General features: G+C 42.8%; 2 protein-coding genes and 1 pseudogene across 2 annotated transcripts; all 3 read right to left on the bottom strand.

Annotated features, from left to right (window-relative positions):
* Positions 1 to 8,820: 8,820 nt before the first annotated feature.
* LOC125547251 (glutathione transferase GST 23-like) lies at positions 8,821 to 10,945 on the bottom strand. The gene is made up of 2 exons (XM_048711202.1): positions 10,631 to 10,945; positions 8,821 to 9,201 (listed from the first exon to the last, which is right to left on the bottom strand). Exons 1-2 carry the CDS (start codon positions 10,943 to 10,945, stop codon positions 8,821 to 8,823), a joined length of 696 nt encoding a protein of 231 aa, XP_048567159.1.
* Positions 10,946 to 15,069: 4,124 nt separating this feature from the next.
* LOC125547250 lies at positions 15,070 to 16,690 on the bottom strand (annotated as a pseudogene).
* A 4,951-nt stretch (positions 16,691 to 21,641) lies between these two features.
* On the bottom strand, positions 21,642 to 22,365 carry LOC125549320 (glutathione transferase GST 23-like). The gene is made up of 2 exons (XM_048712761.1): positions 22,198 to 22,365; positions 21,642 to 22,116 (listed from the first exon to the last, which is right to left on the bottom strand). The coding sequence occupies exons 1-2, from the start codon at positions 22,231 to 22,233 to the stop codon at positions 21,742 to 21,744; spliced, it is 411 nt and encodes a 136-aa protein (XP_048568718.1). The 5' UTR covers positions 22,234 to 22,365; the 3' UTR covers positions 21,642 to 21,741.
* Between the last annotated feature and the right edge of the window lie 590 nt (positions 22,366 to 22,955).

Genomic DNA, 22,955 nt, shown 5'->3' with positions numbered 1-22,955 from the left:
CGACATCCCAAATGGCAAAGTGGTGTGCAGAGTTGTACCAAAACTGGGCTAGAGGAAGCCAGTGGATCCATCTTCGCAGACAGGCTTGGGTGAAGCACCGGTGAAATGTCTCCAAGCACTGATTCACACGCTCGGTTTGCCCGTCCATCTCGGATGATTCGCCGTGCTCATGCGGAGTTTCGTGCCGGCATACCTGAACAACTCTTGCCAAAAGTGACTTGTGAAGACCGGGTTTCGATCTAAGACGATGGCGCCCGGAAATCCATGGAGAGGATAGATGCAGTGCATGTACAAAAGAGCAACTTTAGCAGCGGTGTACGGATGGGCGAGAGGAAGAAAATGTGCAAATTTGGTCAACAGATTCTTTGTCTGCTTCTAACTATGAGATGAAAACTTGCTACGGCAGAGGAACGGTCAGGATGATGTGAGCATCATTTTGGCTCACTGGTTGCGAGCGACTTCTCGGACTCATCTCATTCTCAACTGAAACTCAACTTCAGCCTAGAGCTAGCGTGACCAAACATAGCACAGTTGTTGTACCTGAAAAAGTGGCTTGATTGTTTCCATGAATTAAGAGCAACAACATACCCTAAACTTCATTAGTTGGTTCCATTCTAGACAATAATCCAGAGAGAAAGTATTATCTCTAGAATTTCATCATCTCTAGATATCAACGTGTCATCTCATCTGCAGTAACCCTCTCTGAATTTCTACGATACTATTGCGCAATTACTAACAAATCAAGAAATGCGGGGTCTGAAAATTACTGCGGGTTCTTAACTGGCAATCATGTATCTCTCTGTGACATTTATAACAATTTCTACCTTGACAATAGATCAACATCACATTCGAATAACTGAAAAATAATCACCACTAGTAACACGAATTGCGCATTACCCTGATGAAATCAGTCAAGTAACCATGATCAACGTTTATGTAAAAGTTGTTGAGATCACTAATATTGGCAGCCTTGATTTCGTAACAGGAAGGCCTGACAATTTTCCCACTTTCTCTAGCATATTGTGGGGTTATGTATAGTTTGCCATGTTTGTCCACGTAAGCAAAACCGTATGCACCATTTGATCTCGCATGATCATTGGGGCATCTTGAATCATTCATATAAAATCATAAATCATAATACAAACTACTTATATTATATATAAAGATTACTCCCTTGTTAGGTGAGACGTGAAAAATTAATATCCGATGGAACCTGTGAAGCTAAGGGAAAACTATGCTTGAAAGTTTGTAAAAATTCTGAAAAAAAAGCACAGTATGTTGGAGAGGTGATGTTCTACAAGTATGTCGGGGATATCTGAATGTTGTTTACTCCGTAGGCGCCTATTTCAGATAGTTTGCTTTACCCCCAAGTATATAGCACTAATCATGTACTCAAATTGGTACTCTCACGTCTGAAATCTCAACCGAGGAATCGAAGTCACATTCATCGGCAAGGCGATTATTTGAGTCACAAGACTCACAAGGGCACAGAGAAACAGCATGATCAGTAGGGGATTAGCAGCAGTGGTATCTACAATATGTCGCATAATTGCTCCTACAGTGATTTGCATGTGATGACGAAGCCGTCCTTCTTGTCGGCGTAGTAGGCGACGAGTTGTTCCCGGCTCGGCCGAACGGCCTCGTTGGCGGTGTACTAGCCCCGCCGCCGCCGGCACAGGTCGGCGAGCCCGCACGACGCAGCGACGCTAGCTGCAGCTCAAGGCAGGCATCGCTCGGGCGTTGAAAGCCTCCCGTCGGCGCTAAAATAAATATAGTACCATACCGCTAGCCGTGGACGGCGTGCACCAGTATATAGCCGTGCCTCTGGTCTTGTGCACCAGCCGGGGGTGGTGGTGCACGCCTGTGACTCCAGCTTCGGAGGGCGGGCTGGCATTTGGGGGCGGGCTCTGGGTTTGGGCTCTCGAGCCTGCATATTCTTTAACACGACGGACTTCTCCGGGTCGATCGATCGTCCACTATAAGAGTAAAAAGTGGCCCAAAAGAGATGCGTGTAAACACGACATGACATCTCCGATCGAGGGGTCGTGTTAAAAGTGGCCTGAAAGTTAAGTAGGCCGGGTTGTTGGCCCGACCTTCTACTGGTTATATGCGCTGCGGGGTTATGCTCCCAGTCGAAGCCCAACTTCTGGATGGTTATCCCATCCGGCCATCCATGTGTATGTGGGTTCGCTCATCTCAACTCCCCTTCCGATGCCAGCTTTTTATTTTCTTCTTTTAGCAGCAACGAACAATCCCAAACGGTATAACTTTACTATTCATGAGCCTTTAGCACCAAACTGCCAAACAGTATAACATCACCAAGTGACCATTGTTTTTCTTGCCTACCAAATGGATATGAGTTTTTTTTTCAATTCAAAATGGATATGAGTTGGAACTTCAAGTTTCACAGGCTTGCCTAGCAGCACCTTTCTAGCATATACCTACATACAATAAAAGCATATCAATCTAAAAATGGGTGGCCATAGCTCCAAGGAAAGAGGCCCACGCATCTTGTTGGGGATATTCCCCAGGGGCGAGACCCGGCCAGAGAAGGACCTGGCCTAAGGGTATGACCCGGTCTGGGACGAGACCCACCAAAACATCAAGGGGGCCCAGATAGGGCTGCGTAAAGGGATAACTACGCACCAGCTTACTGCGGGCAGGAAGGAGACTCCGCCCAAGGGAGAAGGGCCGACTTACATAACCTTGAGCGGTAGGACAGCCGCCTTACATGGAAGGCACGCGGTACTTGGAGTAGGACTCCTAATTTGAGTAGAACCAGGATATGTTGGAAAACCGGGGACCCGACTGGTATATAAGGGGGGAGGGGTTTTTTTAGCTCTCGAGACTAGATGGTGAAACATGACCCTTGTAATCGAGATCATCATCATCAATAGCTATCTAGCAGGAGTAGGCTTTTACCTCAGCCTTTTATCTACGTTGGATCACCCGACATTGTCTTTTCGTTGAGTCTCACGGAAATCATGTCCAGAATTTTCACAGTTTGCACAGAATCTTCAAATCAAGTCCAAACGCCAAACCGGCATAGACCCAAACATGTATACGCACGTACGTCCTGATTTAATCATAACCTTTTGTGTAGGTAGGCTTGTCCCTTGACCGCGCACTTGTCACCTTTCCTTTTAATAACTTTTTTTGAACTGCTCATGCATGTAATCTTGGACTCCTGCGCTAATAACACCTAAATGTTACTGATTATTTCCTTGCGCGATCCATGCCTATTTTCTTTCGAATAGGCTTGCCCCCAAGCCTTCGCTGTCGGAAAGCGGGCTCACAAGGCAGTCTTGTCCTCCCAGGTGTTAGCTACGGCCACACTATCAGACCATCGAACAAGTACATGTTCCACCATGCGTCCGTTCTTCTTCCTACGTCTTGTGTCCATGGTAGCTGTTAGAACCAGCAGAATGTCGCTGAAGCGAGGAAGTTGTTGTTCTGAACTTGTACCTGTGGACAGAGCGTGTTGTAGTTGTGAGACGTGGAACACAGGGTGCACATCCGCATGCTCCGGCAGTTGCAGCTTGTACGCCACCTCGTTGATCTTCCCGACGATCTTGTACGATCCGTAGTAGCAGAAGGAGAGCTTGTGATTGGCACGTCGGGCGACGGATGTTTGAACATACAGCTGCAGCTTCAGGAACGCCATGCCGCCCACCTCAAAGACATAGAAGGAGCATTTCTTGTCTGCGCTCTGCTTCATACAGAGTCGAGCATGCTGCAAGTGCTGTTTGAGGAGGTCTTGGATGACTGCATGATCGGTCCATCCACGAGAGAGTAGCAGTTTAAGAGATGATCCCCCGCTGACGAGGCTCGTACCCATATATCGCACGGAATGGCGACATCCCAAATGGCAAAGTGGTGTGCAGAGTTGTACCAAAACTGGGCTAGAGGAAGCCAGTGGATCCATCTTCGCAGACAGGCTTGGGTGAAGCACCGGTGAAATGTCTCCAAGCACTGATTCACACGCTCGGTTTGCCCGGTCCATCTCGGATGATTCGCCGTGCTCATGCGGAGTTTCGTGCCGGCATACCTGAACAACTCTTGCCAAAGTGACTTGTGAAGACCGGGTTTCGATCCAAGACGAATGGCGCCCGAAACCATGGAGAGGATAGATGCGGTGCATGTTACAAAAGAGCAACTTTAGCAGCGGTGTATGGATGGGCGAGAGGAAGAAAATGTGCAAATTGGTCAACAGATTCTTTGTCTGCTTCTAACTATGAGATGAAAACTTGCTACGGCAGAGGAACGGTCAGGATGATGTGAGCATCATTTTGGCTCACTGGTTGCGAGCAACTTCTCGGACTCATCTCATTGTCAACTGAAACTCAACTTCAGCCTAGAGCTAGCGTGACCAAACATAGCACAGTTGTTGTACCTGAAAAAGTGGCTTGATTGTTTCCATGAATTAAGAGCAACAACATACCCTAAACTTCATTAGTTGGTTCCATTTCTAGACAATAATCCAGAGAGAAAGTATTATCTCTAGAATTTCATCATCTCTAGATATCAACGTGTCATCTCATCTGCAGTAACCCTCTCTGAATTTCTATGATACTATTGCGCAATTACTAACAAATCAAGAAATGCGGGGTCTGAAAATTGCTGCGGGTTCTTAACTGGCAATCATGTATATCTCTGTGACATTTATAACAATTTCTACCTTGACAATAGATCAACATCACATTCGAATAACTGAAAAATAATCACCACTAGTAACACGAATTGCGCATTACCCTGATGAAATCAGTCAAGTAACCATGATCAACGTTTATGTAAAAGTTGTTGAGATCACTAATATTGGCAGCCTTTATTTCGTAACAGGAAGGCCTGACAATTTTCCCACTTTCTCTAGCATATTGTGGGGTTATGTATAGTTTGCCATGTTTGTCCACGTAAGCAAAACCGTATGCACCATTTGATCTCGCATGATCATTGGGGCATCTTGAATCGTTCATATAAAATCATATATCATAATACAACCATTTTAAATATATTTTTTCTGGCTCAAACCCAATCATTCCATTACAGTCCACCGCCATTGCTATTTTTTTTTGAGCATCAGTACAGACACAAGCGCTCATATACATGCGCATACACTCACCCCTATGAACGCACACACGCACACCCTACCCCTATGAGCATCTTCAAGAGACTGAGCCGACATATCATCTTGAGATTTACGAAGTCACCGTAGGCATCATTGGGGCATCTTGAATCGTTCATATAAAATCATAAATCATAATACAACCATTTTAAATATATTTTTTCTGGATCAAACCCAATCATTCCATTACAGTCCACCGCCATTGCTATTTTTTTTTGAGCATCAGTACAGACACAAGCGCTCATATACATGCGCATACACTCACCCCTATGAACGCACACACGCACACCCTACCCCTATAAGCATCTTCAAGAGACTGAGCCGGCATATCATCTTGAGATTTACGAAGTCACCGTAAGCGCCTGGTCGTCGATGGGAACGTCTCCTCCCACTGAAAGTGCATCGCCGGAAATCCTGAAATAAATTCAGGAATAATGCAAGCACCAGGATTTGAACCCTAGTGGGTTGGGGATACCACTATCCACCTAACCAACTCAACCACAGGTTGATTCGCGTCATTGCTAGTATCCTAGGATAACCTTTATCATATGCCTGGACCACGAAACATATATCGCCCTTATAGCGAGTGATCCTTCAGTCATGCCTGAAGCTTTTTTTTTCTCGCACGACATAGACGGGCCCGCCCATTTGTTTGTTTTATTTTTCAATCGCCCTAGGTTCTACTATCGTTGGTAGCCTAGCGTGCCATGGACGTACAGGTTTGGTTTGGTTCTTTTTTTTTCTTTTTTCTTTTCCTTTATGCCTTCTTTTAGTTTTTTCTGTTTCTTCATCCTATTTTTTCCTATGTTTCTTAGTTTTTCCATCGGGTTTCTTCATTAATTTCAAGGTTTTCACTGTGTTTTCTTTTTCTTTTCATTTTCCTTTGTTTCTTTCTTGGATTTTGCTGGATTTTTTCTTTTCTGTCTTCATTTTCCTTCGTTTCTTTCATCGGTTTTCTTCATTTTTCTTTTTTTCTTCTTGGCTTTCTCTATTTCCATTCTTCTGAAATGGTTTTCTTGGTTTATTTATTTTTCCTTTTGGTTCTTATTGGTTTCTTTGTTGATTTTTATCGGTTTCTTTTTTGTTCGACACATGTCAATTTTTCTAGTACAAATTCAACATTTTTCGTATATATCCAAAGCATATTTTACATACATGCTTTTAAAATATATGATATACATTTTTTGAAAAAAAATATGTGTCCTTTTTTCCATACACATGGTCCTTTTTTTGGCATATATCTAATACATTTTTTAAGAAAACTTTAACATGTTTAATATACAAGATAAAAAATATGCAAAACATTGTCAACATTTTAAATATATGGTTAGCAGTTTTTAATCAAAATTAACATTTTTTTCACACAGAATGTAAATTTTACATATACATTAGGAACATTTGTATGTAATGTTCAATATTTTTTAATATAGTATTGTCTTTTTTCCAAATTTTCATTTTTATGTATACTTTAACTAATCTCAATTGTAAATTTTTCCTGTACATCAGGAACATCTTTTATACACGTTTACAATTTTTTTTATATACATGATCAACATTTTTACATACACATTAACATTTTTCCTGTACTTTTTAATATTTTTGTATGTATGACAAACATTTTTCTATAAACATTTGGCATTTTCCAAGTGCTTGATTAACATTTTTCAGTGCCTCCATAGTTCATGCCCTTAGAGTATCCTTAGCCGAATGTATCTAATACGGCCTCTCAAACACACGTGGTTGTGCACAGGCCTGTCCACGGGCACTGACTGGGCATCTCTTATTTCGTTGCTTACACAACTGTGTGTCTCATATCCAAATCCTCAAATCCATGCAAGAAATGCAATGCTACGTAGATGAATAACATGAAGACGCTTGATGGCAACAAAGGAACGAGTTCACATACTACTAGCAACTACATTAGTCATCTCACACAAAAGGATCAAAGCTCATCACTGAACAGCGCAAATTCATACTTCAAAATTACTAAAATATAGATAAAACGGAGAATGGCGGAGGAAATCACCTTTTCCTCACCGGCCCCTTCCCTTTGCGGTTGTCGATGTGGTTGTATCCCCTTCGTGTAGGCGTCCACAGCCAGACGGGCATCGTTGTCGTCATCGCTGGATCCGCCGCTGTTGTCCGAGGCCTCACTAGAGGAGATTTTGCCAATTGTCAGCCTCCGTACAACGCGCTCCTGCACCTGGGCCAGCTGGAGTGCCCTTGCCTTGGCTGCCGACTACGTCGTTGCCTTGCACTTCGACAGCTTGATGGCTAGCCGGAGCACTTTGGCTTTTTTGTGGCAGAGCTGCTACACGTCTGTCTGTCGATGTGAAGGAGCGTCGGAGGACAGACACGAGAAGCGCGTCTTCCCGGACCACTAGCGCATGCTTGCCCGACGTGATGCGAGCGCCTCTCTCTCTCTCTCTCTCTCTCTCTCTCTCTCTCTCTCTCTCTCTCTCTCTCTCGCGGTGAGCGGTCGACGCCTCAGATTCAGGCGTCCTCGTCCGCGGAGGCCTCAGCGAGGGCACGAGTACCCAGCGGTGGCCGGGGACACCCTGGCATTAGTAGAGTAGGAGAAGACAGTTAGTGTGTACCTACATATTGTGGCGGAGCGACTGGAGCTAGCGCCCGACGCGAGGGGCTGACGACGTCGCCCACAATGCGACGCCGGGCGTCACGTGCCGTCGCGGAACATGAGCTTTCGCTGCTGCCGCCCCGGTCCATGATTGACTGGTGCAACGCGATGCGGACGGCGATCTCCTCCATGTCGTCGTCGGCATCGGATCCGCCACCGGATGCAGCGCTGTTGCTGTCGCTCACCATAGATCGTACGTGGACGGACGGTAAGAGGAGGAAAAAGAACGAGAGATAGTGGAGTGGACTGCGGTCTAGGGTTCGTCAGGCTTTGGGGTTTATGTGGGGTCGTTGCGGGCCATGATGCGCCGGGCTGATGTGACGGGTGCGTTTGGGCGCTTCTGGTCCTCCCCAGATCCGTCTTAGATTTATGCTAAATATGAGGGGTGTCGGACAGGCGTCTAGTGCCGGTTTGAGAAGCCCGTTGGGTAAGTTTTCTGAGCCTGTCAGTAATCAGGCCATCTACCGAGGCGTACAGTGGCGGTTTGAGGCGCCCAGCTTAGGTGCTCTAACACATTCATACTGCACAGCTCATAGACGAAAGAAGATAGATCACTCGATCTTACACCCGACACAATTACACAAATTGAAGACAAATTTATGATTTTGAAAGAACAAACAATACACTCACTGTTTACCACTATCCACGTAATTGTCCTTTTTTAGCTTATATAATAACCTTTTTCATCACGTGACTTTGCACGCTCGTAATACACATCTATATTAGCATGTAGAATTTGTTTTACCATTTTTTGTTCATTTCTATACCTGTTAAAAATTGATTGACAAATATTTTTATATATGAGCAACAACAAAAATCAAATAAAAATAAGCATATTCTTTCTTATGACACCTCGCAAAAATATATATTCCTTTATAACATTTTGCAGGTGATCAGGAAAAATATTAGTTTTCTTGACTTCGTCTTATTCCTAAAACGGGCTCCAGGCAACTCGACATCCATTTGTATCTTCCTATGGTGCACACACTTTATTGCAATATATAAATTCTCACATGCAACTTACATATGCATTATTACAACAGGTCCAACACATAGCGCGCTAGTAGTTCTTTGCGGCCATCGTCATAGCTATGGACACATACCGATCCTTCCTCGCCGTCAACTCGGCAAGCACACGACCCCTCTCCGAAAGGCATTGCCTCACAATGTCGTCAGCCTTGTAGTCCCTCGCCCACTTGCACAACAATGGGTGGTCCTCCTCGGTGAGCAGCCTTACCCCGGCCATCTCCTCAAAGACTCCTAACCAATGCGCGATCCCGCCCATGGCTATGTCGAGGAAGCCAATAGTATCACCTCCGAAAAACCTCTTCCCCTCTGGCAACTGTCCCTCAAGAAGCTTTAGGTTCTTTGCCGCCTCCCTCGCTGATGAAGCTTGCACTTGACCGTCCGTCCAGAGTGCCATCCATACAGACCTCCAGCACTGCACATATATAAATCCCTTCCATGTCAATGTCATCTGAGGTTCTCTTTTATGTAAATAATTATTAGAAAATACAGTTATAAATATTTGAGTTGGTAGTCAGGTGTTCCCACATTTACTAATACTAGATGATATCTCGAGCCTTGCTATGGGAATCGGTTGCAATATATTTCACTGAGATTTGATTGTGTGAAATATAAATATTTAGATTAATAAGACGTGACCAAAACTAAAAATACACACGACATAGTATATTTGATTATGTATATTGACAAAATGTTTATTGATTAAAAATAGAATAATAGAATGAAAATTTTTTCCCATGCATGGTTGCAGGCGGTGATGGTTTTTTCCGATGCATGGTTGCATGTTGAGGTGGGTCGTGATGATGTGGCATGCTTGCGTGTTGATGAGATAAATAAGTTAGTGAGGTCACTCTCTTAAGTATATATAATCCGTCGTTTTAGCCATGATAACTGGGGTCATGCAAATCCCACTCACAAATTTGGCTGGTCTACCCCTGTTACCTCCCCTATCTCTTTCCCATGTTTCCTCTCATCTCCTATACCCCTCCTCCAATCTCCGATCTTTGCTGGCCTAGCCAAAAATCAAATCCAATATGACTAACTTCAATGATGGCAAAGTTCTTCGAATCTTAGCGACCAATGATATCCTAGCCTATCGTTTTGGCTGGCCTACCGACCTTGTCCCAGTTCGCCTTGCCAGCAATAGTAGCTAGTAAATCATTTGTCCATGAAGCACAATTTATGAATGAAAGTATAAACGTGAGAAAACTTGGTGAAAAACACAATTTCAGTCGGCGAATGCACTTTTTCACCAAGTTGTATTTTACTATTTAAAAAATTGTAATCATAAGTTGTCACTAATGTGTATCTATCCGTACCGTAATATTTTTGAATATTATGAATTAGGGAAATTTATATGCTTTCTCATTCCATTCGCGAGGAGCCGGATGACAAGAAACTCTCATGTGCAGTTTTGCAGTAGAGATGGAAGTAAGAAAGAGAACCATCGACTAAGGCCCCAAAAGAACCAGATTTCACAAACAACATAGAGGAATAATGAAAGGAAAATCCTGTGAGGCACTCATATTTGCTTTGGTAGATATCCTCTTCATGCACTTGAACCTGCTTGGATCACGGTAGGACAGATAGAAGCAGGACCAAGAGCAATAACGCGATATGCACGCCGTGGTGGAAAAAATGCACTTTTTCACCAAGTTGTATTTTACTATTAAAAAAATTGTAATCATAAATTTTTGCTTAACCAAAAGTGTATTTACCGGTATTAACTTAGACATCAAAAAAATATCTGTCGACTTAGGATTAACAAAAGTGAAACATGAACCGAGAAATAGCAACACCACTAAACGAACTTAGTACTGCCCGCTGATAATATGTTTACCCACCTTCTCGTTGACGAAGCGAGCCCAGAAGCGGGCGGAGGCACGGGCGAAGGGGTCGGAGGGGAGGAGCGGCGGGCCATCGAAGGCCTCATCAACATACTCAACAACGACAAGCGACTCACATACCGCAGGCCGGTCGCCATGGAGGAGCACGGGGACCTTCTTGTGGACGGGGTTGTGCTTCAGCAGCAGCTTGCTTTTGTTTGCGAGGTCTTCTTGGATGAACTCGTAGGGGACTCCCTTCAGAAGGAGGGCCACCTCCGCCCGGTGGACCATCGGGCTGCCGAAGGAGCCGATGAGCTTAAGCGGTTCAGACATGTCTGAAGGAAGATAGCTAGCTCCGGCCGGGCTTCATCTTCATGAGAAACTTAATATATGCATTGCGTGCTTGTGTGTTCGGATGACACACATCTTGGTAGCTCCGCAACGAAGTTTGTTTGTCGCATGTTTTTTCACGACTGAAAGCTACGGCCCGGCTCTAAACAATTGCGGACACAACAGAGAACTAGATAACGTAGCGCTACATGTCACCTTAATCCAACGAATGTGCATTTGTGGCCTTGTGTGTGTGTGTGTGTGTGTGTGTGTCCGTTCTTATCCAGGATGCACAACTATTTTACAGTGATGCTCATATTTTTCAAAAAAGGTTTACGTGTTACAAATAAGTTCTCATTTGCTGTCAACAGAAGTTCTCTTTTTGATTAAAAAGTAATAAGGATTTATTAAAACCATAAAATATACAATCATGTAAAACATTAGAAATATAAAAAAGAAAAGATAAAAAAGAAAAGAAACAACAAAAGAAAGGGTTTAAATTACTGGCCTTCATGGTGCGGCCCATACTGGATTGCTCCATAATAACTTGCAATAAGCGAAATCACAATATGGCCAAACGCCAAGGAGACAAAAGCCACAAGAAATCATGAAATGAAAATCAAAATGAGGAAATAACTAGTGCGAAGGATGACTAGGAGCGTCTTTGTCTCGCCCCAAAGACCACTGTAGTGGGACGACCCAGTCGGAAGCTGTTGCTTTGCTTCGTTTGTTTATTTCATTGGTTGGTTTTCATTCGTTCTTTCTTTTAACTTTCGTCTATATCTCAAAATATTAATGTTAAAGCAGTGTTAACATGTTTTTAAAAAAAGTCTAAAAAAGTTCGCTGTGCATTTAAAAGATGTTAAAGCAGTGTTAAAATATTATTCGTGCAATTCTAAAAAATATGTGTACCATTGAAAAAATATTAATGACATTTAGAAATTGTTCACGTGTTTCAAAATATTGTTTATTATATATTTTCATAGAATTTGAATACAATGTAAAAATTTCCATGTAACTTTTAAAATAAGTTTTGTTCCGTTAAAAAATGGTAACATGTTTTCAAAGAATTGTATGTGATATTTTAAAAATAATGTTCATAAATGTAAAAAATACATAAGTCTTAAAAATATAATATTTCATACCATCCAAAAATATGTATAAGACATCTAAAAAATATTCGCATGTTTCTAAAATATGTTCATGACATATAGTGTTACTATTCATCATCCAGGGTGCGGAATAAGTTATTCTTCATCCGAGGTAATTTTACGGCCATTTCATAAATAAATTATGTTTGCAATACAAATAGTTACATTCATATTGATTCACTACATAAAATTTGGCATAAAAAGTTAAAATATAGGTCATAAGATCAGGAAAAATGCATTTCATGTATAATTTACACTATGTTTTACGTTTGTAATTTTACGTAACATAAATATTCTTTACGATGACTATATATTTTTCTTATGGTCTATTTTTACGTATAAAATAAAATAAAACTTACGGAACGTAAATTTACGGTGCATTGATGGTAAAATAGAGGGGAGTGAAGAATAACTATTCCTCACCCAGGGTGCAGAATAAGTTATGCTTCACCCGAGGTAATCTTACGAACATTTCATAATTAAATTATGATTGGAATTCAAATAGTTACATTTCTATTGATTCACTATGTAAAATTTGCCATAAGAAAATAAAAATATAGGTCATAAGACAATTGTTTTTGCAGTTTATGTGTATTTTACACTATGTTTTTACGTTTGTAATTTTACATAACCTAACATATATTTTAAAATGATAATATATTTTCTTACGGTCTTTTTTTTTCTTCGGAAATAAGAAAAAACTTAAGGAACGTAAAATTACGGTGCATTGACGGTAAAATAGAGGGATGAAGAATAACTATTCCTCACCCAGGGTGTCGATTAGTATAGTGATACTATTCATATATATAGAATTTAAAAAATGTTTGCATAGTATAAAAAAGTTTCGTATGATTCAAAAGAATGTTCATCGTGTATTTGAAAATGGTTAAAATTTATTAAGAAAATGTTCAACATGTATTTGAAAAAATGTTAATCTTGTATCTGAAAAACATTCCACACATATAAAAAGATGTTACGTGTGTATAAAAAAATGTACTACTTGTATTGAAAATTCGACATGTATTTTTAACAAGATCAAAATAAAAAAAACAGAGAAAATAGATGAAAATACACACATTAAAATAACAGAACTGCGTAGAAAAAACATCTCTCCAAAGTGTATGTTCCTAGCAGCAAAAAAAACAGAAAAATCTACAATAACAGCGCATATAGCATGTGAAACTGAAATAAGCAAGAAAAATATTAAGCCATCTCGCAAAAAGACACTGCCTTCCTGGTAGAGACGATGGATTGTCAGTTTCCATCACCATACCATTAAGATCCATCCAGCTGGCATGCGCAGATCGTGCATGAGACATCTCCTCGCATATTTCCATCAGCACGAAGGGGGCTTCAGTATTGAAATTAGAAAGCTGGCGCTTATCTTTGACAAATATTTTCTAGGTCACACAAAAGATAGAATGCCATGGGCCACCGCACAAACTTTAATTTAATACATTGCACACTGTTAAATGCAAACCTAGCCCCCTCCCCCCACCCCCGCCCCCAACCACCCAAGAAAACAACAACCAAAATTCAAAGTTATTCCTGTTTTTCCACAAGAAACAGAGGAGAGCAGTGCTGACTAAATTGATTATATCAAGAACCACGTTTGTGAAATGGATTCTAGCTACCACCTCCTAGTTTTCCCCTCAGAATTGAGAATTGCCTTACTGAAAATGTTTAAATGGTACGTTATCACGAGCAACTTACATCGGTTGGGACACATATATTTTATGATTCATGAACAAAAAGACGAATCAGAACTATAAATGGGGGTACATAGGACATTATAGGATTACGGCCCCTCCCCCCGCACCATCACCTCGCGGCCCCCTTTGTTTTTGAGGTGTGAAATTGCTAAAGTTATGGGCAACAGATTACAAAATTAACTTACGAGCGTGATTTCCTTCCCTAATCCCACTAACGTCCTGGTATTTTATTGCGGGTTCCACCCTGTAACTAACCATAGGCCTCCACCTCAACCCATATTTAATCTTCATAATGAACACCCTGTAGTTTACTCATTTCAACTACCCTGCCTCGGGCATATTGGCTTGTAGATTGTGGTTTGTAACAAACAATCTGTAATTGTAGCAAAGTTAGTGGAGGGGGTAGAGATCGACAGCCATGAGGTCTCGGTCTGGCAGGCATTGCCTCATCGTTTGGTCCGCCGGTAGCCCTTTGCCCACCGTCTATAATACATTGTTTCTCCTCGGTGAGCAGGCGCACCACAGTCACCTCTTCAAACACTTCCAGCCATAGTGTAATTGTGATGGCACCTAAGTCGAGGAAGCCAATGGTGTCGCCCTCGAAGAACCTTTTGGTCCGTTGCAGCGGCCATCCCTCCAGCAGTGTGAGGTTCTGCATCACCAACCTCGCCAAGGTCCATCCAGATCAGCACCCCCACCATATTAATAAAGCACTCCATATATGCGTATAGCAATTAACAAAATGGGTAGAAAGTTAAAAACAAACCTTGATTGTTAATAAATTATATATGCCTGAATAGTTGATCCTCACTACTTCTATTTTTCTAAACATGCACACACCTCACCTTACCACACATGCCAGATAGCACTCCATGTCATCAGGTAAATGTAATCCCTTCATATTTCTTTTCCGGCACATGCAAGCCCTACAAATCATCAAACACATGGAAGCCATCCACATCATCAAGTATGCAATGCGTCAGCATCACTGTTTTTTAATTATTTTTCAGCAAAAATCATTCCCCTGAAGCCAGAATGCATATCACGATGAGAATGTGGAAGATATTATTCTGATATATTCTTGTTCCATTTTTGATAAATTTTTTATTGTAAATATCACCGGTAAAGCGAGCTGTTTCGTACGGTTCATAATTGTCAGCGAGATACTCACCTTGTCATTGACGAACTAAGCCCATAAGTGGGTCATTGCTCAGTCATGCACGTCGCCAGCACGAACGGCAGGCTGTCAAAGGTCTTGTCCATATTACTCCACGATGGAGGGTGACGCGCAGACGACGCCCCAGTCACCGTGGAGGAGCATCAACAGCTTCTTGTGGACAGGGTTGTGCGTGAAAGGCAGTTCCCTCTCGTTCTCGAGGTCCTTGAGGATGAGCTCGTAGTGAACACCCTTAAAGCCAAAGCGAGGATTGCCTAGCTATGGCATGGTTATGACTTATGACTTGGTATAAATGATAATTGTTTCATAAATTGTTTAATATTTGATTTGCATGCATGAAATGGATGATAGGTGTAGAAGTGCATGCTCTCGCCAATGCAATCAAAAAACCGATCTGATGGAAGACTAGACACCACATTATACGTCAACACTCCCTCTCACGTGTGGCTCCCTCAGGCTTAAACGTGAACCGAAAGTGGGCTGCAATTTTAATTGCACCAGCCGGGTCTTGAACTCAAGACCTCTTGGCTTCGATACCATGTAGAAGTGCATGCTCTAGCCAATGCAACCAAAAGACCGATCTGAGAGAGAGGGCCGGACATTATACTCCAACTATATGATTTCAATTCCCGGCGATCGTGGATGGGTAGATGAAGATTGGGTCAAGGGGGCAGAAGTTGTTTGTCAATAGGTTGAGCCACTGCATGTGCCCAGCTTGGAAACCTCCACCACCTTGGATCTGCCACCACCGCGCCCACCTGCACCCTCGAGCATTGCCTGTCGTTGTGGTTCTTCAGACCATGTATGTCGATGGTCATGCCTCCTCTCCTCCACTGTCGATGCCACTTGCACGACCGAGGTGGTCGTGGCAGGATCGTGTGAGCAAGGCGGCGATGGCGTCTAAGTGGGGCCATGACGGAGGTATTCAATCGGGAGTGGACCTAGCCATCGCGGGGCGAGGGAGAAGACACGGTTGGCAGCCTAGGAGATGATTGATTTGGTAAGGAAAAAACACAGGAGAAAACTAGATGCCGCCGAAGATAGAAAGAGCGAGTTTTACATATGCGAGAGAGATGTGTGAGGAGAAAAAAAAAATTAAAAGAGAAGTGGAGAAGGGCGATAAAGAAAAATAACTGAAGGCAGAATGTGGTGAGGCGAACGTTTCAACAGCAGCCAGAGCATCTCACGAACCTCGGTGAACACCTCGTTGCGACCGATAATGGCGACGCTGCTGCCGTTGTACTTGCCGGCGGTGAAGACGAAGTTCATAAGCATGAGCAGCGCCAGCTGGTCCTTGCCGGCGGCGTGGCCCATGAGCCTGGATGAGTTGAGGCTCGGCCCCGCGGTGAGTGAGTTGTCCATGACCATGACGACGCCGAAGGCTGTCTTGGAGGTGTTGGTCGTGGCCGCGCGCGCCACCGGCACCGACGTCAGGTCCGGTCCGCTCACCACGTCATGCCATGCCAGTACACCTTGAGGTGCGTCTCCTTCTGGGACGACGTGGTCTGCGGCCGCATGGTGGCCAGGGCGAGGAGGACGACGAAGAGCGCGGCAGAGGCCATGGATTTCCCTTGAGTAGTCGGTGTTTTGCTGTTGTGATGCTTTTGTGGGCTTGACTATGATGTGTGCTGTGTGCGTACTTCGTATGCTAGTATTTACGCGCTGCGGCTGGGCGCGAAAGCGGGTATCCATACATTAGGCGGCGCATTGACAGTTCAGCAAGAGATATATGTGTTCGGCTCGTTAGAACTAGTGACTTCGCAGTAGGTACAACGGCTCATCTGCAACAGTGCCCAACGACCGTCCTCGCCGGGCGTATCTTTCTAGCTAGAAGGCGGTGTGGTGGCTTCATTTCGAACGTTAGCTCCCCTGCCATGCACCCTTCTGAAGATATCTTGTGCCACCTGAAAGAACTAGCTACGTCACTAAGTATGTTTTACGTTCCTTCTTTTTTCTGTAGAACAATCCACGAGTCTAGCAGCGCATGCAGTAAAGATAACATTAGTAGGCTCAAGTATATGTTGAAAACAAGATTTATGTCTCGTTTTCTAAATAATACTCCCTTTGTAAAGAAATGCGAATATAATGCTGGAGGAGTACATGAGGAGTACTAGAGGTGAGACGATTCCAAGCCGGATCCGTGCTTTCCACGATGGTGTTCTGCATTTGTTTCGAGCTGCTCCCCTTTTATTTGTCTTTAGATATACTAAAACAGATTTACTATTTCACATCTAGATATGAATTAGTTATATCACATCTAACTTGCCTGCCGTTGATTTTTCACATGCTAAGATTCGTGTTTCTGGTCGATCGCCTGGCTTGTCGCTTGTCGCGGTGCGTTCTGGTTCGTGATGTTATTAGTAGCGAGGCCCAGCAGGAATTGTTAGATGGGCTGATTGTGTTTTGTTTGTCTTTTCTTGCTTGACTCGTGCGACTGTTGATCCTTAGAAAAAAAAAAGACTCACGACGGCTGTACGAGGGTTTGTCACGAGAGTGCCACGTATCCATGTGTCCCAATCCTTTTTTGTCTAACTCAAAACACATGAATGGATTGACTCTCTAGTCTCCCATTTCTGTTACATTTTTAAGCACCATGCAGTTGCACTATCTCCTTGTACTAACATTTCATTTTATATTCAGGTTAAAAAACATTTCATATATTATTATTTTTCTTTTTTCTATCGCCCAAATAATATCCTTAGTGAGACCACGTGATCAAATTTCCGCGCATACTAGATGTTGTTTGTTGGATTTTATTGTTTTAATTTTTCCGCAAACTCTTGATCTCATGTTGGCGACCCATGTATTCCTATGTCACCTTGTTTTGTTTGTTCACTTGTCAGGTCTTTTTTTTTTGCATGCGCCCCATTTCTTCTGACATGCGTTGTAAAAGTGGATGTGGCATGCTCTATTGCTTGTCGCTGTGTATTTCTATTTCCATTCAAGTTCGATGTCGAAGAGACAAGCTCCGTGGAGAGATAGGCTTTGGCTTGCGCTTGATACGTAACTGGGCTTGATCAGTTTTTGTCCTTTGTGCAAGTCTATTCTTGACACCAATTCGAGGGCAGGATTGTTTTTTGTTTTTGTTTTTCCATTTTTCCATTTTTTAAATTCATGATTTTAGTTTTTTGTTTTCACATCTATTTTACATATCTCTATTTTTATTTTTTTGGATTAGCTAATTCTCATCTAGATGGTTTTTAGCTATGTCACACTTAAGTTGTTCACCACGTGATTAAACATGTATGTTTTGTGCAAAATTATTTTTGTTCACATGCATGTGCCTTGTCTCGTGCTGGTGTTTGCGTTGTCAGGCCGATTTTTGGTGTCGCTCTGGTGGCCGTTATTCTCGTTGTCTCCCATGCTTGCGCCGGTGTTAGTATATGGGCCTCTATTTCACAAAAGTTGTTACTCACCGAGATGAGATTTGGCAATGTCTCATCTAATTTTCAAACGTACGATTTCGTAGACCGTTTCATCCCAGTTGCAAGTCGACCCTTGACTCACAACTGAGCACATGATTTCATAGTTGTCCCAGTTGTAAGTCTGCCATTGACTCGCAAGTGGGCTCATAGTTATCCGAGTTGCAAGCCCGCCATCGACTTGCAACTGGAGCCTATGTTTTTGTTTTTCATCCCAGTTGCAAGTCCATCCTCCACTCGCAACTGGGCCCATTTTTGTTTCATCCCAGCTGCAAGCTCATTGTTGAATCGCAACTCCACATGTATTTTCAGTTTCATCGCAGTTGCAGGTACACCCTTAACTCGCAACTGGCCCATAGATTATTTCATCCCAGTTGCAAGTCAACCATCGACTCGCAACCGGGTTCATAATTTTCTGAGTTGCAAGCCCACCCTTGACTTGCAACTGAAGCTATGTTTTTATTGTCCCAGTTGCAAGTCCACCCTTGACTCGCAACTGGGTTATTTTATTTTTCATCCCAGTTGCAAGTCCGCGCTCGACTCGCAACCAGGCTCGTATTTTCTTGTTGTCCAGTTGCGAGTCCACCCTTGATTCGCAAATAGTATCATAGTTTTTGTGTAGTTGTCCTTGTTACAAGTTTGCCCTCACAACTAAGCCTGCAACAACTAAACGCACAGTTTGTTTTCATCCCCAGTTGCAAGTCCTCCATTGACTCGCAACTGGGCTCGTAATTTCGTAGTTGTCCCAGTTGCAAGTCCACCTTTGACTCGTAACTAGGCACATAGATTTTTTGTTGTCCTAGTTGCAAGTTCACCCTCGACTCGCAACTTCTAGCGTAGTTTTGTGTAGTTTTCCTAGCTGTAAGTCCATCCTCGACTCGCAACTGGTATTGTTGTTTTGTGTAGTTGTCCTAGTTACAAGTCCACTCTTGACTCGCAACTGGGCTATAATCAATTTTCCGTCCCAGTTAAAAGTCCATCATTGACATGCAACTCGGCCATTGACCCTTTCATTTGTCCCAGTTGCAAGTCCATCCTTGACTCGCAACTGGCCCCAACATTTTCTTGACCCAATTTCAAGTCCACCATCAACTTGCAACTAGGTTCGACCATTTTTCTGTCCCGATGTACATTTTTAAAATTCATGACCTTTTTTTTGAATTCATGAACATTTCTTTTATTCATGAATATTTTTAGAAAATCATGAAAATTTAACAAATTCACGAGCATCATTTAATTTCACCAATACGTATTGAATTGGTGAAAACTTTTGAAGTTAGCGAACATTTTTCAAATTCTTGAACATCTTTTATATCGTGAATATATTTTTCTAATTTGTGACCTTTTTTGACTTGATGAACATTTTTTGAATTGATGAACACTTTTTAAGCTACCACTATTTTTATTTCAAATTCTTAAAAAAATCACAAACTTTTTTCATGTTTTGCGGATGGGGTAAATTGACCTAAAAGATGTCAACCTAGGGACAAGCTGCAGGGCACTTTGCAAAAAACTGAAGGATACGGGCGTTATCAACAATAGGGCTGCTTCTCATTGCATGCAGACTTGTACAGTATCAATCAAGTCAAGGCCAGCGAGGGAGCCGAGCTAGCTAGCGCTGGCCAAGCAGCCGCGTGTGTTCAACCTGACAGCAAACAAAAGCGAAAAAGGCTAAAAAACAAACAAACAACAAAAAAGTCCAGCAGAGAGGATTACAAAACACATGACAACATAATCTCACATCTAGATGTAACATAGACGGACCCATACTAAAATATTCTACAGTTTTTGTTTTGAGTTGCTGGTGAAGCTGCTAGCTAGGATATGTGTTGTTCTGCATTTGTATTCGGTGCACTTGCATTTGTGGCATAAACAGCACGTCTGAAAAATTGAGATTTTTTTTGAAAACGCGTTCAGTGGATGCTTGTGGGGCATATTGCATGGCGATTTGTCCATGGCTCGTCAGCCGTCGGCGCTAAATGAATCGCCTGGACGCGAGGGTGTTTGTTTCCAGGGACTTATTGGTCTAGGGACTTAAATAAGTCCCATCTAAACCAAACAGGAGGGACTTATAGGGACTTAAAGTGAGCATTTGAGACTTATGGAATAAGACTCTCAAGGAGGGACTTATAGGGACTTATAGTTATAATATGGTCTTATAGAGACTTATAAGTCCCGGAAACCAAACATATAGAGACTTTTTAGGGACTTAGGACTTATAAGTTGGGACTAAAAAAAGTTCTAGGCTTATGAACCAAACAGTAGCACCGTGGAGGACATGGCTTCCTCCTACCTTAAGGGTGTGTTTGGTAGCCTGCACGGAGGGTGCATGAGCCTGAAAGTTCCCTATTCGACCCACTTTTCGCTGTTTGGTAGAGTGCATGAGCTCACTTGGGCTGTTTGGTAGAGTGCATGAGCTCACTTGGGCTATGCTCATCTGATGCAAAAAAGGCCCTCAGCTATGCCCATCTCATGCACCCCAGACAGGGTGCATGGAGGCAGCCATGCTCGCCCCGACCTTCGTCTGATGCAAAAAAGGCCCTCAGCTATGCCCATCTCATGCACCCCAGACAGGGTGCAGTTAGGAATTTCAAATTTTGTTTTAATTTTTTAAAAAGTTCAAATTTCAAATTTTGTTTAAATTTTCAAAAAATATTAAAAATTTCAAAAACTATTAATAATATCAAAATATATGTAAATTTTCCAAAAAATATTTAGAATATCAAATTTTGTTTAAATTTTCAAAAAAAGTTCAAAATTTCAAAAAAAATAGAATTTCAAATTATGTTTAAATTTTCAAAAAATGTTCAGAATTTCATTTTTTAATGTTCAAAATATGTTTAAATTTTTTAAAAACAGAATTTCAAAATTTGTTTAAATTGTCAAAAAAATGTTCAAAATTTGTTTAAATTTTGTTCACCATTCAATTTTTTTTCGAAATTCAAAATTGTTCAGCATGTCTAAACACATGCAGGTTGCCAAATAAAGTCTCAGCTCAGCATGTCTCAATGCATACACCGCTGCCAAACAACAGCAAATGCATGGACTCAGCATGTCTACACTCAACATGTATTAGAAAAGAACAGCTAGGCTAGGTCCATACATGCTACCAAACACACCCTAAGTCGCGGAGTGCATGCTCCAAGGGCAGCACAACCATGGCAGGGATCCCACGAAACTTTGTCCTACACATTGCTTCCTCTCCAATACGTTCCCCTTTTTTATTCTGGCCAGCAGAACAGCACAAGCTGACTCAGCGGCGATCGCTGGATGGGCATAGACACACCCATGCGCGCTCTCGTGCACATCCATGGATGGGCATAGACACACTGGCTAGCTACTTGGGCGGCAGCATGGACTTGGCGATGGCCACGAACATCCCCTTGTTGGCAGCGAAGCGGGCGAGCAGGTGCGACCTGTCCGGCAGGCACGCCCTCACCTTCTCGTCGGACACGTACTCCTTGGCCCAGCGGCAGAAGCGAGGGAACTCGTCCTCGGTGACCAGTCTCACCTCGGCAACCTCCTCGAAGACGCCTAGCCAGTGCGCGAACCCGCAGGCGGCGATGTCGACAAGACCGATGGCGTCGCCGCCGAAGAACCGCCTCCCCTCCAGCCGCGCCTCCAGCAGCGCGAAGTTCTCCTTGGCCTCCTTCACAAACCCCTCCTGTGCCTCGCCCTCCGCCCACAGCGCCAACCAGTACGCCTTCGAGCACTGCACGGTGCAGGCAAAAAATCAGCGGATGAAGCTGGGCGAGGACTGAGGTGTGCGGCCACCGTCGGGTTGGTTGCCTACCTTGCCGTCGATGAAGCTGGCCCAGAAGCGGGCCATGGCCCTCTCGTAGGGGTCGGCGGGGAGGAGGGGTGGGCCGGGGAAGGCCTAGTCGACGTACTCGACGATAAGGAGGGACTCGCAGACGGCGCGGTCGCCGTGGAGGAGCACGGGAACTTTCTTGTGGACGGGGTTGTTGCCATGAACCGGTACTAAAGGGGTCGAACCGGTACTAAAGGTCCCATTTTCAAACTCTACCCCCCCCCCCCCGGATCGCCTTTTCAGTTTTAAAAAAATAAAAGAAAATAATGGAAATGTCAAAAAAATAAAAGAAAATAAGTTTCTCATGTGATATGTGGTCTAGTTGTTGGGAAAATTTGCAAATGTGAATTTTGACTTTATTTGCAAACTCTCTCTGAAATTTGTAAAAATGGGCATAACTTTTGCATACTAACTCGGATGAAAAAGTTTTTTATATGAAAAATCATCTACTCGAAAAGTTACATCCGAATTTAAACATTTGCAAAATCCTCAAAAACCTAATAGAAAAAAGTTACGGGGCTTTTAAGATCTAGAGTGGAAAAAATTGAAAAATATTCAAACAGTGGGCAAACTGTGGTCAAACAATGGTCAAACTAATTATTCTAGAATATTAGTGTTACTAAATAATTATTTTAGTTATTTCAATTTTGGTCAAATCTGGTCAAACTGTGGTCAAACTGTGGTCAAACTAATTATTCAAGAAATATTAGTGTTACTAAATAATTATTGTTTTTTAAAAC

The sequence above is a fragment of the Triticum urartu genome, chromosome 3 (assembly GCF_003073215.2).
Source record: "Triticum urartu cultivar G1812 chromosome 3, Tu2.1, whole genome shotgun sequence".
Classification (NCBI taxonomy): Eukaryota; Viridiplantae; Streptophyta; class Magnoliopsida; order Poales; family Poaceae; genus Triticum; species Triticum urartu.
This window is presented reverse-complemented; position numbering and strand designations above follow the sequence as displayed.